Source organism: Saccopteryx bilineata, chromosome 3 (assembly GCF_036850765.1).
Source record: "Saccopteryx bilineata isolate mSacBil1 chromosome 3, mSacBil1_pri_phased_curated, whole genome shotgun sequence".
NCBI classification, from domain to species: Eukaryota; Metazoa; Chordata; class Mammalia; order Chiroptera; family Emballonuridae; genus Saccopteryx; species Saccopteryx bilineata.
In genome coordinates, this window is record NC_089492.1 from 32,887,830 (window position 1) to 32,903,147 (window position 15,318).

Genomic DNA, 15,318 nt, shown 5'->3' on the forward strand with positions numbered 1-15,318 from the left:
TATACCATGAACTTTATATAGTGGGTCAAATTAAGTCCTCCATATTCTTAGTGAACCAGGCACCAACTGGTGCATAGCAGAGGCTGGGTCAAAGTGAACTCCCTTCCTTCCTATTACACACTTATTTCCATCTCAGAGCACTCAGGAGAGTGCTTGTGGGGCAGGGAGGGGATATTTCTTCCAGATCTACATACTTCCCACTTCTCCAAGTTAAAAAAAAATTTAGTTCTTACTCTAATTTTTCTTCTTCTTCATCGATTTTTCTAGTCTTCCTTCCTGGGGCTTTCTCCTAGCTGTTTTAGATTCTTAAAAAAAAAAAAAAGTATTCTTATAAAATAAATATTTTGAACACCATAGCCGTCACTGAAGAACTGAAATAAACACACATATACTGTTTCAGTTATCTCTTGCAAACCACTCCACAACCAGGGTCACCCCTGCAGACAGACAGAAATGGTGGTAGGGGACTATCAGGTGGATGGGAGGCAGGAAATGACACCTGGTTTGCTCTTCCATTTATTGTTCAGGATTCTGTGGGTCAGGGACTGAAGCAGAGCTCATCTCTGCTTCAGGCTGTGTGGGCTGGTCCTGTCAGGTGCTTGTATTTGAAGTTTTGTTCCTGGCTGTTCTTTGGGGTCTTGGTCTCCTCCTGTGGCCATTCTCTCTTCAGATTTTCTCTCTCATGAAGTCACTCAGCCTAAGCAACTCTGCCTAGTGGCTGGTTTCCAAGGCGGTGAAAACAGAAACTTAAAAGGCTTTCTTAAGATCTAGGCGCGAAGTCCCACAGCACCCACCCAGGATTCTATTGGTCAAAGCAAATCCCAGGGCCAACCTGAAGCAAGAGTTGGGGAAACGGACAGTAGGAATGGCAAAGACACATTGGAAAAGGTTATATGGAATGGGAGGTGTTGCGGCCATCTTTAGAAACAAACTACTTAAAGAGTTCAAAATTAAAAAGAAATACTTTAATGAGCTTAAAAACCATGGTAATTAGTATAGTAAAAATAACTAATGATAGTCACCAGTCAGAGGGGATAACTTTTTCTAAGTTGTCTGACACTTTCACTTTCTGAATCGCTCTTGCGTGCCTTTCATGGCCACTTGATGTTAGGCTGAGAAATCCTAAGTGCAGTGTGTATGAAGTCCTTGCTGCGTCTCCTTTGCCAATATTTCACCATGGAGCTGTTCCCTCTCATCCTGCTTCCTGTGCCTGTAGCTCTCCAGACACCCACCCTCAGTTTCCTTATCTCTTGTTCTTCACCCTTCCTACGGGGTTTGACCCATTCCTCTGGCTTTTACTGCCACCTCCATGTTAATGACTCCCAACATTTCATCTCCAGCCCAGATTTTTCTTTCCTGGGCTCCCGACCTGAAATTCCAACTTCCTGCTGGGCATCTCTGTTTGGATGTTCAGAGGTCATTTCATCTTTACATGTCCTAAATCACATTTGGCATTTTCTTCCTCTCTACCAAAACCTGCTGCCTCCCTGTGGGCCTTCCTTGGGCAATAGGTTCATGTTTTTGTCCTGTTTCACCCAGTGACTCAAGCCAGAAACCCAGCAGTCCTCCTCCACCATCTCCCTCTTCCTCATACCCACATCCAGTCAATTATCAAATGCTGCCAGTTCCTGGTATCGCCACTATCTCCTTATTTACACTAGCATCACCTTTGCTGCCTGCATTACTAGAAAAGCCTTCTCATTGGCGTTAGAACCCCAACTACTGTGGTCTATTCTCCATACAGAGCCAGAATGAGCTTTCCTTTTTTTTTCTTTTTTTTTAAATTTATTTATTCATTTTTAAAAAGAGAGAGGAGAGAGATAGAAGGGGGGAGGAGCAGGAAGCATCAACTCCCATATGTGCCTTGACCAGGCAAGCCCAGGGTTTTGAACCAGCTACCTCAACGTTCCAGGTCGACACTCTATCCACTGCACCACCACAGGTCAGGCCAGAATGAGCTTTCTATACCATCATTCCTAGTTAAAATCTGTCAGTAGGCTCTCGTTGTCCTTAAGATAAAAGTTCCACATCTACATTCCTTAGCATTTATGTGTGGACTGCTTTCCTTAATACCCTAAGCTCCTCTTCCTATCTCTAAAATCTGTAACCCAGACAGTTCAGAGCATCCTGAATCCACAAAATTCTCTCTTCTCTCCATTGTCTCCCCTCTACTCCAGCGTAGAGATCAACTGGGGGAAGCCTTCCCTGATCCCTTCCTTGGCCCTCTATGGACATTCTGTGCACTCCCCTTTCTTAGCACTTATTCTTTAGTAATGCCTGGCTCACTTACTTACTTCTAGCGCTACATTGGAAGCTCCTTCAACCCAGGAGCTGTATCTTTTTTTTTTTTTTTTTTTTTTTTTTACAGAGACAGAGAGAGAGTCAGAGAGAGGGATAGACAGGAATGGAGAGATGAGAAGCATCAATCGCCTGACCTGTGGTGGCGCAGTGGATAAAGCGTTGACGTGGAAATGCTGAGGTCGCCGGTTCAAAACCCTGGGCTTGCCTGGTCAAGGCACATATGGGAGTTGATGCTTCCAGTTCCTCACCCCTTCTCTCTCTCTGTCTCTCTCTCCCTCTCTGTCTCTCTCTCTGCTCTCTAAAAATGAATAAATAAAATAAAAATAAAATTAAAAAAAAAAAGAAGCATCAATCATCAGGTTTTTTTGCAACACCTTAGTTGTTTATTGATTGCTTTCTCATATGTGCCTTGACTGCGGACTTTCAGCAGACCAAGTAACCCCTTGCTCGAGCCAGCGACCTTGGGTCCAAGCTGGTGAGCTTTGCTCAAACCAGATGAGCCCGCGCTCAAGCTGGTGACCTTGGGGTCTTGAACCTGGGTCCTCCACATCCCAGTCCGAGGCTCTATCCACTCGCCACCGCCTGCTCAGGCTGTATCTTTTTTTTATGATTGTTCCTCAATATTCAGTTTCTGGCACATGGTAGGGTAAGAAATGAATGAATGGTGATACCCACTGACTAGGAGGAGCAAAGAGATGACTTATGGATACAATGTGTTTTAATATGCGTAACTGAACTGAGGGATCTTTACATGTCAGCCCCTCCTCCCACTTCTTCATTATTCTGATTGAAGAACAAACCAGCATCATCAGCAGGAAAGGTCACATCTGTCTGAGTTACCACCTACGATTGCCCAAGAACTTTCTTTTACTCACGCCCAAGATGACAGATTTCTATGCCTGGTCCTGCAATGATACAAACTAAGGGACAGGTATAGAAGGATCCATACTTCTAGGCATTACCCCACATTTTAGCTGTAACTCCAATGAGTTTTCAGAGACAACCTACAATTTTATTTTATCCATTTTAAAATCTTGAGTGCCTAATATGAAACAGGTAGTGGACCTGAAAGATAATTGTGATGCAGCCACCATGTTGAAGGAGCTCAAATCTAGGAGCTCAATGAAGGAGCAGCAAATATACTTTTGTAAAATACTTCTTGCAATAAGATGTGATACGTGGCCCTGGCTGGTTGGCTCAACGGTAGAGTGTCAGCCTGATGTGTGGAAGTCCCAGGTTCAATTCCCCATTAGGGCACACAGGAGAAGCGCCCATCTGCTTCTTCCCTCTTCCCCCTCTCCTTTCTCTCTCTCTCTCTCTCTCTCTCTCTCTCTTCACCTTCCACAGCCAAGGCTCCATTGGAGCAAAGTTGGCCCAGGTGCTAAGAATGGCTCCATGGCCTAGCCTCAGGCACTAAAATACTATAGCTCAGTTTCCAAGCAACAAAGCAGGTACCCCAGATGGGGGTTGTTGGGTGCATCCCAGTGGGGGTATATGCGGGAGATGGTTTCACTGTCTCCCTCCCTCTCAATTGATAAGAAAAAAAGAGATGTGATATGTGCTCTGCTCTTATCAGGGAGGTATGGAGAAAGTGCGATGGAAGTAGAGGAGAACAATGAATTCATCTTGGAGGTATCAAGAAATGCTTCAACAGGTGGCAAAGGAGCTCTTACAAGATAAAATCTACATTTCTTCCTAGACACTGTGGCCTCCTGCTGCACTTTAAAGAAAGTCTTAGGCCCTGGCTGATTGGCTCAGTGTGTCTACCCTGAATGTGGAAGTCCCAGGTTCAATTCCCAGTCAGGGCACCCAGAACTGACTGCTTCTCCTCCCCTCTGCTCCCCTTTCTCTCTCTCTCTTCTCCTCTTGCAGCCATGGCTTGATTGATTTGAGCACATTGACCCTGGGCACTGAGGATGGCTCCATGGCTCCAGGAAGCCTCTGCCTCAGGTGCTAAAAATAGCTCATTTGCAAGCATGGCCACAGATGGGCAGAGCATCAGCCCCAGATGGGAGTTGCTGGGTGGATTCCAGTCAGGCGCATGCAGGAATCTGTCTCCCCTTCCCTTACTTATATTTAAAAAAATAATAAAATAACATAAATAAAGACAGTCTTAGGCCCTGGCCAGTAGGCTCAGTTGGTTAAAAGCACTGTCCAGAAAAAACAAGATTTTGAGTTCAAGCCCCAATCAGGGCACATATGGGAAGCAACTACTGAATGTACGACTGACTGGAATAACAAATGAATGCTTCCCTTCTCCCTCTTCTCTCTCTCTGTCTCTCTAAAAATCAATCAATAAAAATAAGAAATAAGAAAAAGTAAGCCTTGGCTAGGTAGTTAGGTTGGTTGGCATGTCATCTATAAGCACAGAGGTTGCCAGTTTGATCCCCGGTCAGGGCACATACAGGAACAGCTTGATGTTCCTGTTTCTATCTTTAAAAAGTAAATAAATAAAGAGTCTTAATTTCATATGGTAGCCTATCAATTTCTGTCCTCTGGCTCCTCCTGCTTTGCTTTTCCAACTCTATTCTCTTCCACTTTCCCCAGCACACTCTGTACCTCAGGCCACATAGCATCCACAGGGCAAGCTCCTGCCTTCCTGCCACAGCTGGATTCTGCCACAGCGGCTTTCCTCTACTCAGGTGCACTATCCCTGAATCTGCCTTTCCTCATTAGGTTCTCAGCTTAAAAGTCTCCTCCTTATAGCAAGCTTCTTTTCTTTCCCAAATCAGACCAGATACCCGCAGTCACATCACCCTATTGCTTCTATGCATTACAGTTCGTTTATTTACCTTCATAAATATGTGTGTGTGTTGTTGTCTCTGCCTTTCAAGCTTTTTGAGACCCGGGACCTGGCCTGTCTTGTTCATTGCTGTTTTCCTAGTGCCCAGTGATAGAACACATAGTAGGTGCTAGACAAATATTTATTGAATGGAGTGGGTAAATGAGCAACACAGTGTTTACTGAATGAGGGTGTGGCTTAGAAACATGAAAGTGTACCACATGTTTGAGGAACAGCAAATCATTTGCCTTTGCTGTGAGCAGGGGTATGTCTGGGTGGGAGATGTGGTTGGAAAGGTGGGGAGAGTACTTGGGGCCACATTGTATAGTTCTGAGTGAAATGGCCTTTTATCTCCTAGGCAATAGGAGTAAAGAATATTTTTTATTTTTATTTTTTTTAAGGTGAGAGGAAGAGAAATAGTGAGGCAGACTCCTGCTTGTGCCCCGACCAGGATCCACCTGTACCCCCCCCCCCCCATCTGTGCCAATGCTCAAGTACCAAGCTATTTTCAGTCTGAGGCTGATGTGCTAGCTCCAATGGAGCTCAACCAATGGAGCCACTGGCTGCAGGAGGAGAGGAGGGGGAGAAGGGGGGAAAGAGAGGGGTGAGAAGCAAATGGTCACTTCTCCTGTGTGCCCTGATCAGGAATTGAACCCAGGGACATCCATATGCCAGGCCAACACTCTATCCACTGAGCCACCAGCCAGGGCCACAAAGGATCATTTGTAAGTAGGAAGTGCCATGATTGGATCATGACTTTCAAAAAGCCACTCTGGTCTAGTATGGAAAGTTTGGACACCCAAAACCAGCTGGGGTGGAGGTGGAGGCTGGGTTGGGAGATTACAGATTGTTTAACCCAAGGCGAAGTTGATGACAGACTGACCTAGAGCAACCTTTGAGGGACAGATGTGGAAAGTGAGGAAAGAGAAACATTTCTGAATCAAAACTGTTGGGACCTGGGATCCAGGGCTTTGAGGGAGAAGGTGAAGGCTACGCTGGAGACAGTGAGTTCATACAGGACAGAGCGGAGGATGATTTTAGTTTTGGTTATGTTGAGTCTGAGGTGGCGGGGGAACATCTTTCTCTCAATCTCTAGGAATTGTGCCACCACCACACTGTTCCTCCTACCCCTTTTCTCTTTTCTTTCCTGTTTTGAATCACTCCCACAAACCACGAATGCTTCCAGCTTCTCAGCATGTGGGGGCACCATGCCAGCAACCCCACATTCCTGAGGAAGGGATGGGGTTCAGACCTGGAGGGCTGGCTGTGGCCAACCGCAGGGGACTGCTCCCTGACAGGAAGGAAAGCTGGCCTGCAGGCTGGGCACAGACGGGAGCTTCCTCTGCTACAGCAGGTGCCCAGGGCCAGCTGTTCCAGCCCCTCAGGCTCAGATCAACAGGATGGGACAGCACAGGCGGAAGGAAGCCTGCGGGAAGGACACCCTGCAGACAGAAGGGGGAGGGGGCGGGCTGGTGCGGCGGGGAGACAGGAAGAGCTGCCTGGGCTGCTGAGCTGGCACCCCTCCAACAGATTCAGGAGAGGCAGTGACAGCAGGCTATTCAGTTCTCTTCCTTCCCACCGTGGGCTTCTCTGGCCTTGTTAATATTATTATTATTACTGCTGTTGGCTAGCCTGGGCCTTAGATATACCAGTACCACCCGAAAATGTTCATACATTTTGCATTTTCTAAACAGTTTTCTTTCTATGCTCGTTCTGTGCTTATTGGTAAAAAAGAAAAGAAAAAAGCTTACATTATTAGCCTTTCAGTTACATAGAGGTGAGGCAGCTCGAGGGAGGGGCAGTGATCTTTTGGCCACGTGTTCAAACTGTACAAAGGAGATAATATATCCGGTGTGCTTTAAGCCCCGTTATCACCACCCAACTCTCTAACAACTGCTGAGAGCAGGCACCAAACGGCTATAAAGGGGTAAATACGGAGCCAAAGCAGAGTTACTGAGGCTCCGCCCGCCTCGGACCGGCCCGGGGGCGGCGGGGCGGGGGGGGGGGGGGGGGGAGAGCCTGAAGGTGGGGGTTGTGGGGGAATGGAGGTCCCGCGTGCTGTGGGGCGGCGCTGGACCTAGCGGATATCCCTGCAGCAACCCCACCCCCAGGCGGGGCGGAAAGCGCCCCCGGCGACCCTGGTAGATTCCTCCCTCCCCACCCCAACCCGTTTCCTGGCCGGGCGCTTCCGGAGGCCTTGGCCTGGGATGGAGGTGGGGGGTTATCTCTGAAACGACTTGCAGACTGCAGTTTAAACTTGAACGACATCGAGCTCAAAACTCGATTCTGCAACCAAGCGTTGGCACCAGAAAGGATAAAAAATCGGGTCTACGGCTCCCCATCAACCCATTGGTTCTCGGGTTTCCTGCAGTCCCCTCGCCGTCCAGGAGGAAGGATAGGCGGGGCAGGCAGGGGCGGGCACAGCTCCCAACTACGCAGATGAGCAGGGCTAGCCTGCACCCGAGGCCCGGGCGGGGGCGGGGGGCGCAGTAACAGGTGTCTGCTGTGGGACTGTGCTCCCTTCCCGCCTCTCCCTGCCCCCGTGGTCCCAGAGACTCAGCGAGGCAAAAACCCAGCAAAAGCTCGAAAACTGCAGCTCAGTCGGCCACCAGGCTCTGCTTTCTCACCAGACGTGCAAAGGGATGGCGTTTCCAAATGCAAATCTCTTGGCTTGGACCCTTCTGCTTGCATCCACCGCCTCCCGCGCACGGCTGCCCGGCGTCCCGCCCACCCCGTGGCGGGCCGACTTGGGGCCACGCGCCAAGGGTACGCGGCGGAATGGGCATCCTTTTCCACTTCCACCTCCCACGTGGGACCAACCTTCCGCAGTGCCTGGGCGCGCCGCCGCCGCGCCTCCAGGCTAGGCCCCCGCCCGCGGCACCACCCCCTAGGTCGGGGCGGGGGACAACTTGCTGGCGGTGGGCGAGGGGTAGGGGGGTTGTTACGAAGTCTGGTGGCAGCAAGAGTCCCTCGGGCCGAGGGAACACGCTGCCGGGGATTGTGTACACGCTTCACTGACACAAGCTTCACGCTGCCGGGCAGCCGCTGATCACGCGTGGCCCCGCGAGCCTATTGGCCGGGACCTCACACACCTTTGCCGATGATTGGCCGGCTTCAGGCTCCGCCCCACCCCCGCCCACGGCGCGCGGCAGGCGCAGCGGCTACCTGAATGGGGAGGGGGCAGACGGCGCGGAGCGCGGCGGCGGCGGCGGCGGCGGCGGGAGCGGCGTCGAGTGTCTCCGGGCGCCCGTCTGTGGCTAAGCAGCCAAGCAGCCAAGCAGCCTAGCAGCCAGTCAGCTTGCCGCCCGCGGCCAAGCAACCAACCATGCTTAACTTCGGCGCTTCTCTCCAGCAGACTGCGGTAAGTCACCTGGGAATGCCCCTGTCCTTCCTCGCCTCGCCACGTCCGAGGGGCCAGCGGGGGCGCGAACCCCGAGCCCTTGACATCAGCGGCGCCTGAGGACCGGGGCTGCAGCGGAGCGGTGGGGGAGGTGGGAGGTGGGGGGCTTCCTGCCTGCAGACGAGGCATTGGTGAGGGCGTGTGTGGCGCGAGGGGGTCAAGAGAAGCGGCCTGGGATGAAGCGCCAAGGGAGGACGGGTCTTATTCAAGGTGTAAGGAGGGGAAGGGGCAGCTCCAGAGAGACTTGGGGCGAGGCAGGGAGAGGGTGCGTGGAGGGGCGGCAAGGCTGAGGAGGGGCTCCTGCTCTGGCAGCGGGGATGGGGGTGTGGGGGGCCATCCTGCACCTGGCGCCGCGGAGAGATGCCTCCTCCTGGATCGGGACGGCGACCCAGGATGGGAGGGGGCTGTCGCTGGCATTTGAGGGGCGCGTTGCCCCCCGGAAAGGACACCCTCTCTCGGGGGGTCTTAACAAGGCTTGCAGAACGGGGGCTGCTCAGCAGATAGCCGGGGCTGAGGGGAGGGGGCGTCCGGCGGGATGCGGGCGAGGGGCGCGCGGGCCGCAGACCGCCGAGGAGGGAGCGAGGAGTGGACCCCCAGACGTCAGCGGGGAACTCCCCGTTCCCGGCGTGGGCAGGTGGCCGCCTTCTGCGCAGCCCTCGGAGGGGGTGGGAGCGGCCTCGGGGAGGGGAAGGCGGGACGCGGGAGCCCGCAGCCGGGGGGACGGGGGCCGCGTCTGGGATCCCGTGGAGACACGTGGGGGGCGAGGGCTGGAGCTGCGGGTTCGGGGGTGGAAACGCCGCGTCTGCTGGAGAGACCGGGTGGTCTGAGGCCCCCCGGGAGGCGTGGGAGGGAAGCACCGAGGGTTCGGCCGGATCCCCGGGGGCTTCGGTCGGCAGGGGGCGGGGGCTGGGTTTCCGCGGGGACCCGGCTCCTCCTCCGGCAGCTGCGGCGGAGGCCGGGGGCGGGCCGGGAGCGGCTGCGCCCGGGGAGCCTCTCGTCCCCGAGTGACCCAGCCCCGGCCTCCGCCAGGGGCGGGAGCGAGGCCGGGCCTCACTGTCGGTTCCTAAGGGAACCGCGGGGAGCCGCGAGGGGCGGGCGCTCCCGATGTCGGGCGCCTGCAGCCCCGCCCCTCCCTGCGGGCTCCGGCGCGCACTGCCGGGCGGTTGGCGGCGGCGCCCGCGGCCCCTCCCCCGAGCCGGCGTGAGGGCGGGGGCCCAGAGCTCAGGAAGTAGGTGAAAGGTGACGGCGCGGCAATTCCCAGTTCACGTTTCCTGCGCTGCCCGGAGCAGCCGCTGATCACGCTTTGTTCACATGCCTCGCCCCCTCCTCCCATCCGCCCCCGCCCTGACGGCCCAGCCAATCCGGGGCCGGGCCGCCCGGCCGGCTGGCCTATGGCGGGGGCAGGGGTGTAGGGACGTGCGAGCCGCGAGGAATGTTCCCAGTGACTCACCCGTGAGCCTCATTGAGGTTAGGGCGGCCCCATCCGTCTGTCCCCACCAGCTAGGATCTCCCCCGCGGTCCGCCTCCGCCCCTCGTCTGCCTCCCCTGCCCGCGCCTCCGCCCGCGCTTCCCTTTCCTCCCTCCCGCCCCACTCCCTTTCCTGCCCTCCCCGCTGCTCTTCCAGCTCACACTCTTTCCCTGCTGCCTGCCTTTCTCTCTTTCCTTTCTTTGCCTTGGCGTCTTGGGGCTTTTACTCATACGCGCGCTGTCCATGCAAGCTTATATAAAGGCGCGCTGTTATGCAATTGCACCGTTAGCGGTATTTCAAGAGCAGTGGCTCGTTTTCTAAGCATTTCAACACGAATGGTTTACGCATTTTTAAAAACGAGCGTTGAGAATACCTTGCAAGGTAAAGAATGCTTTTCGGTGTTTTTACACAATCTCTAGTTTGAGAGAAAGAATGGAATCACGTTAATGAGAGAGATTGTGGGTAGTAACATTTTTAAAAGTGCAGTTTATGGAACTTGAACGGGAAGCATTAAAGACTTGGTAGAAGGTGCTATACGGAGGAATACTAAGCATGTACTGTTAATCTTGTCATGAGGCAGTTCTTTAAAAAAATCGAATTCTGAGTAGAACATTACGTTTCCTGATTATCTTATTAGTATTATTGCATTAGCTGGTTATAGTTGTGAATAGCAAACCATTATGTTAAAGTAGATTCAGTGAAAGGGAATACAAGAAGTTGCAACTTAACTGTAATAAAATAAAGCTTTGGAATATTTTCCATATATTTCACTTTATCTCTCTTGACATACATAACCCAAGTTATCAAAAAAAAAATGTGGATTTCAAGTAACCTAATATACTAATTTGAAAGAGACTCTGAAGATTGTTTATCCTGTTGATTTTTTCCTAAAACAAAGAGTCAGGTCCATATGAACAGGCCAGGGCTCTATCTCTTGCCCTGCATTTTTAAGAAAGTCTTGAAAAAATAACTCCTGCAGAGCCTTCCCTTCCTTATTTTGTCTGACCCCAGTTGCAGTTGGCTACTGCTCTTCTCTGGAAAGAATGTATAACTTTTTCCTTCTAAGCCAAATGATTCTCTTTTTTGGATCAAAAATGCATTGATTCCTTTACCTCCTGTTCAAGCCTAAATGTGAGAGGAAGAGTGAAGAAGATTTTATTGCCATTACCGTCAGAGTAGGGATGAGAAAAAAATGAATTTCAAATTTAATTTGGAAAGTTATACAAATATAGTAAAAAAAAATACAATGTTGTTTTATTTGGGTGATAAAAATATGCTTATAAGCATTTAATAATTTGTTTCTATAGGAGGAAAAAATGGAAATGATTTCTGAAAGATCAAAAGAGAGTATGTATTCCTGGAACAAAACTGCAGAGAAAAGTGATTTTGAAGCTGTAGAAGCCCTTATGTCAATGAGCTGTAGTTGGAAGTCTGATTTTAAGAAGTACATTGAAAACAGACCTGTTACTCCAGTATCTGATATGTCAGAGGAAGAGAGTCTGCTTCCCGGAACACCTGATTTTCATGCCATCCCGGCATTTGTAAGTATTGTTTTTAAGATGAGTGTAAATGATACAATTTTTTATAATTTATACTATGAGGTGTACTTTATAATTCTTACCTTGTTGCCCATATATTTCTCTTTGTAGTGTTTGACTCCACCTTACAGTCCTTCTGACTTTGAACCCTCTCAAGTATCAAATCTGATGGCACCAGCACCATCTACTGGACACTTCAAATCATTCTCAGATACTTCCAAGTCTCACATTGCTGCACCTTTCAAAGAGGAAGATAAGAGCCCAGTACCTGCCCCCAAACTCCCCAGGGCTCAGGCAACAAGTGTGATCCGTCATACAGCTGATGCCCAGCTGTGTAACCACCAATCCTGCCCAGTGAAAGCAGCCAGCATCCTCAACAGTCAGGACAATTCTTTTCAAAGAAGAACCCACTCAAATGTTGAGGCTGCAAGAAAAAACATACCTTGTGCAGCTGTGTCAGTAAACAAATCCACATGTGAGAGAAACACAGTAGCACATGCTGATGAGAAAGCAAGTGCTGTACTTTATGACTTTTCTGTGCCTTCCTCAGAGACTGTCATCTGTAGGCCTCAGCCAGCCCCCATATCCCCCCAGCAAAAATCAGTATTGGTTTCTCCACCTGCGGCAGTATCAACAGGGGGAGTGTCACCTATGCCAGTCATCTGTCAGATGGTTCCCCTACCTGCAAACAACCCTGTTGTGACAACAGTTGTTCCCAGCACTCCACCCAGTCAGCCACCAGCTGTCTGCCCACCAGTTGTGTTCATGGGCACCCAGGTGCCCAAAGGCACTGTCATGTTTGTCGTACCCCAGCCCGTTGTCCAGAACCCAAAGCCTCCAGTAGTGAGCCCAAATGGCACCAGACTCTCTCCCATTGCCCCTGCTCCAGGGTTTTCTCCTTCAGCAGCAAAAGTCACTCCTCAGATTGACTCATCGAGGATAAGAAGTCACATCTGTAGCCATCCAGGATGTGGCAAGACGTACTTTAAAAGTTCTCATCTGAAGGCCCACATGAGAACACATACAGGTACCAACCATTTCTTACTTGTGTCATAGAAATTTAGATAAAGGGCATTGATCAAAGTATAAACCAGGCATATTAAGGAAGAACTTGCCATATTAGCCAGTTCAGTGGATAATCTTTACCTGTTCAAGCTCCTTGAAAAGATTTCATTAAGGTGTTTTTGTTTTACTCAAATGATGATCTTTCGATGTCTTCAGTGTAGCTACTTGAATAAATTATCTTTAAAACCTTTGTACCGTAGTTTGAAGTTTGAAAATCTGTTTGTTGTGGGCTTCCTTTATAAAGGGAAGACTTATAAATGTGGCAATGAGAGTTGGAAATACTGGATACATGTATACTACTTACTTGACAGTTTTATTAATTTAATAGCTCATGTTTTTAAAATTTATATCCTTAGATTTAATTAAGGATGTAATTTACAGTGATTTAGTAAACATGTAGTAATGGTAATCTGAATTTTTTGTTTCAGGAGAAAAACCTTTTAGCTGTAGCTGGAAAGGTTGTGAAAGGAGATTTGCCCGTTCTGATGAACTGTCCAGACACCGACGAACCCACACAGGTGAGAAGAAATTCGCCTGTCCTATGTGTGATCGACGGTTCATGAGAAGTGACCATTTGACCAAGCATGCCCGGCGTCATCTGTCAGCCAAGAAGCTACCAAACTGGCAGATGGAAGTGAGCAAGTTGAATGACATTGCCCTGCCTCCAACAGCTCCTCCCACACAGTGACAGATCGGGAGGTGAAGAGTCAGAACTAAGTTTGGTCACAGTTGGGAGCCAGTGGTGATACAAGAATGCTTCCACTGCAAGTCTGTGGCCCCTCCGTGTGGGCTGAAAGCAGAAGCCCCACAGCTTGGGGAGGAGGCCCAGACTGCGATAGAGACAAGAAGTGCTGTGGTCACAGGCTCATCACAGAGTGGCAGGATTCATTTCTTACCACATAAGAGAGAAGAAAAAGTTTTTATTTAAGTATTTTTTGAAGGTTTCAGATGAGGTCTGCACAGATTTTGAATTTGTGTGCACAATTCGTTACTACGTTTGCCGTTTATACTTGAGACCAACTTTCAATGTGATTCTTCTAAAGCACTGGTTTCAAGAGTGTGGGGACTGGAAATCAACTTTGCGGTACAGAGTGGGGATGTAAAATCGGTCTTTATTATTACAAATACTGTCATCTTTATTCCTAGAGTTACCTTGTTTACTATTCCTAGTCTTTCCAGTCAACTTTGTGCATCGAGTTGTTAAATAGACCTAGTATTTTTACATTATGGCTGATGTTTGGAATTGATTAGCTGTATATTGCTTAAAGAGGGCCCAAAGATTTGGAATCCTCAATAATTTAATTGCTTTGAAGTGTAGCTACAATTTTTTTTTCATTTTTGTTTTGAAAGTTTAACAAATGACTATATCTAGGCAACTCAATATGTTTTGTACTTTAGTTTGCCTGCAATTTCTTATGTATATTTGAAAGTTGCGTACCAATGTGTTTTCTCTAGAGACTAAGATACATTGCACTTTGTTTAGAAAAAAAATTTAAAGGTGAAAATATATATTGTAAAGAAGGGATATCAGGAATTTTAGATAACTCCTTGAAAAAGATGGCTTATGTCATCAGTCAAGTACCCTTATGCTATGAGGATATAACGTGTGCTTTATTGAATTAGACCATTATTCACAAATGGACAGATATTGTCCTGTTAATTTATAGGTTTATGAGGGGATGTGGAACTAGATGTGTAGAAAAATTACTAGAATATTCACTTCTGTTAACAGTATTTCTGTTGTATTCTGTTGTGTAGTTGATGATATACACAGTGATAAAAACAAAAGTAAATTGTTTAAAATATTGTTGGAAATGTCCCTATATCTACCCATTTAACATTTTTCTCTATACGGTCTAGATTTCTGACATCCAAAGTCTTAGACCCTTGAAAAAGTTTTCTTTTAATAAATAAAAAATCTTTGTGATTTATAATTTGCACAATATTTCTTTTGTTGTACTTTATATCTTGTTTACAATAAAGAATTTCCTTTGATATATATAATTGGTCGATTGCATTTGTTAAACCTGCTTGACATTAATCACTTAGAGTACTATCAAAGGACTTAGTGTCTCTAAGGGCCTTAGAACTCCGTAAAGGGGTGTATTTAATATACGAATCTACTTAAGAGAGTATGTGCAAAGTGAAGCCAGGTTATCTGTTCACTGAGATAAGGTAAGAGCCTGTCCAATATACTTTAACTTTTAAGCATTGTACATTTTTACGATTTGGGGTTGAAATACAGTTCTGGCTCTTGTCAAAGCTTTAAGTAGCATTAAGTTAAAGGGAGTCTGACCAGGCGATGGCACAGTGGATAGAGCATCGGACTGGGATGTGGAGGACCCAGGTTCGAGACACCGAGGTCGCCAGCTTGAGTGCGGGCTCATCTGGCTTGAGCAAAAAAAAAAAGCTCAAAAAAAGCTCACCAGCTTGGACCCAAGGTCGCTGGCTCAAGCAAGAGGTTACTTGGTCTGCTGAAGGCCTGTGGTCAAGGCACATATGAAAAAGCAATCTATGAACAACTAAGGTGTCACAATGAAAAACCGATGATTGATGCTTCTCATCTTTCTCCTTTCCTGTCTGTCCCTATCTATCCCTCTGACTCTCTGTCCCTGTAAAATAAAAAAAATAGTTAAAGGGAACACCACAGTGAATAATTAATAAGCAATGAGACTGCTGTAGTAAATGAAAAAAAGCCTAACATTAAATAGTAAATTGTCCACGTCCAAAAGTTAGCTTAGCTCAGACTGTTAAATTTAAATTG

General features: G+C 48.6%; 1 protein-coding gene and 1 long non-coding RNA gene across 3 annotated transcripts; one reads left to right on the top strand and one right to left on the bottom strand.

The window, feature by feature from the left end:
- Nucleotides 1-515: 515 nt before the first annotated feature.
- On the bottom strand, nucleotides 516-8,115 carry LOC136329552 (uncharacterized). The gene is made up of 3 exons (XR_010730221.1): nucleotides 7,711-8,115; nucleotides 6,835-6,909; nucleotides 516-718 (listed from the first exon to the last, which is right to left on the bottom strand). It is a non-coding gene; the product is annotated as an uncharacterized lncRNA (long non-coding RNA).
- A 132-nt stretch (nucleotides 8,116-8,247) lies between these two features.
- KLF10 (KLF transcription factor 10) lies at nucleotides 8,248-14,558 on the top strand. Of its 2 annotated transcripts, none has more exons than XM_066265913.1 (4): nucleotides 8,248-8,444; nucleotides 11,259-11,492; nucleotides 11,601-12,516; nucleotides 12,983-14,558. In XM_066265913.1, the coding sequence occupies exons 1-4, from the start codon at nucleotides 8,409-8,411 to the stop codon at nucleotides 13,240-13,242; spliced, it is 1,446 nt and encodes a 481-aa protein (XP_066122010.1). In that variant the 5' UTR covers nucleotides 8,248-8,408; the 3' UTR covers nucleotides 13,243-14,558. The 2 variants fall into 2 exon arrangements, with proteins under 2 accessions (XP_066122010.1, XP_066122011.1); XM_066265914.1 differs by having other exon boundaries at nucleotides 8,312-8,448; nucleotides 11,262-11,492.
- Nucleotides 14,559-15,318: the final 760 nt, after the last annotated feature.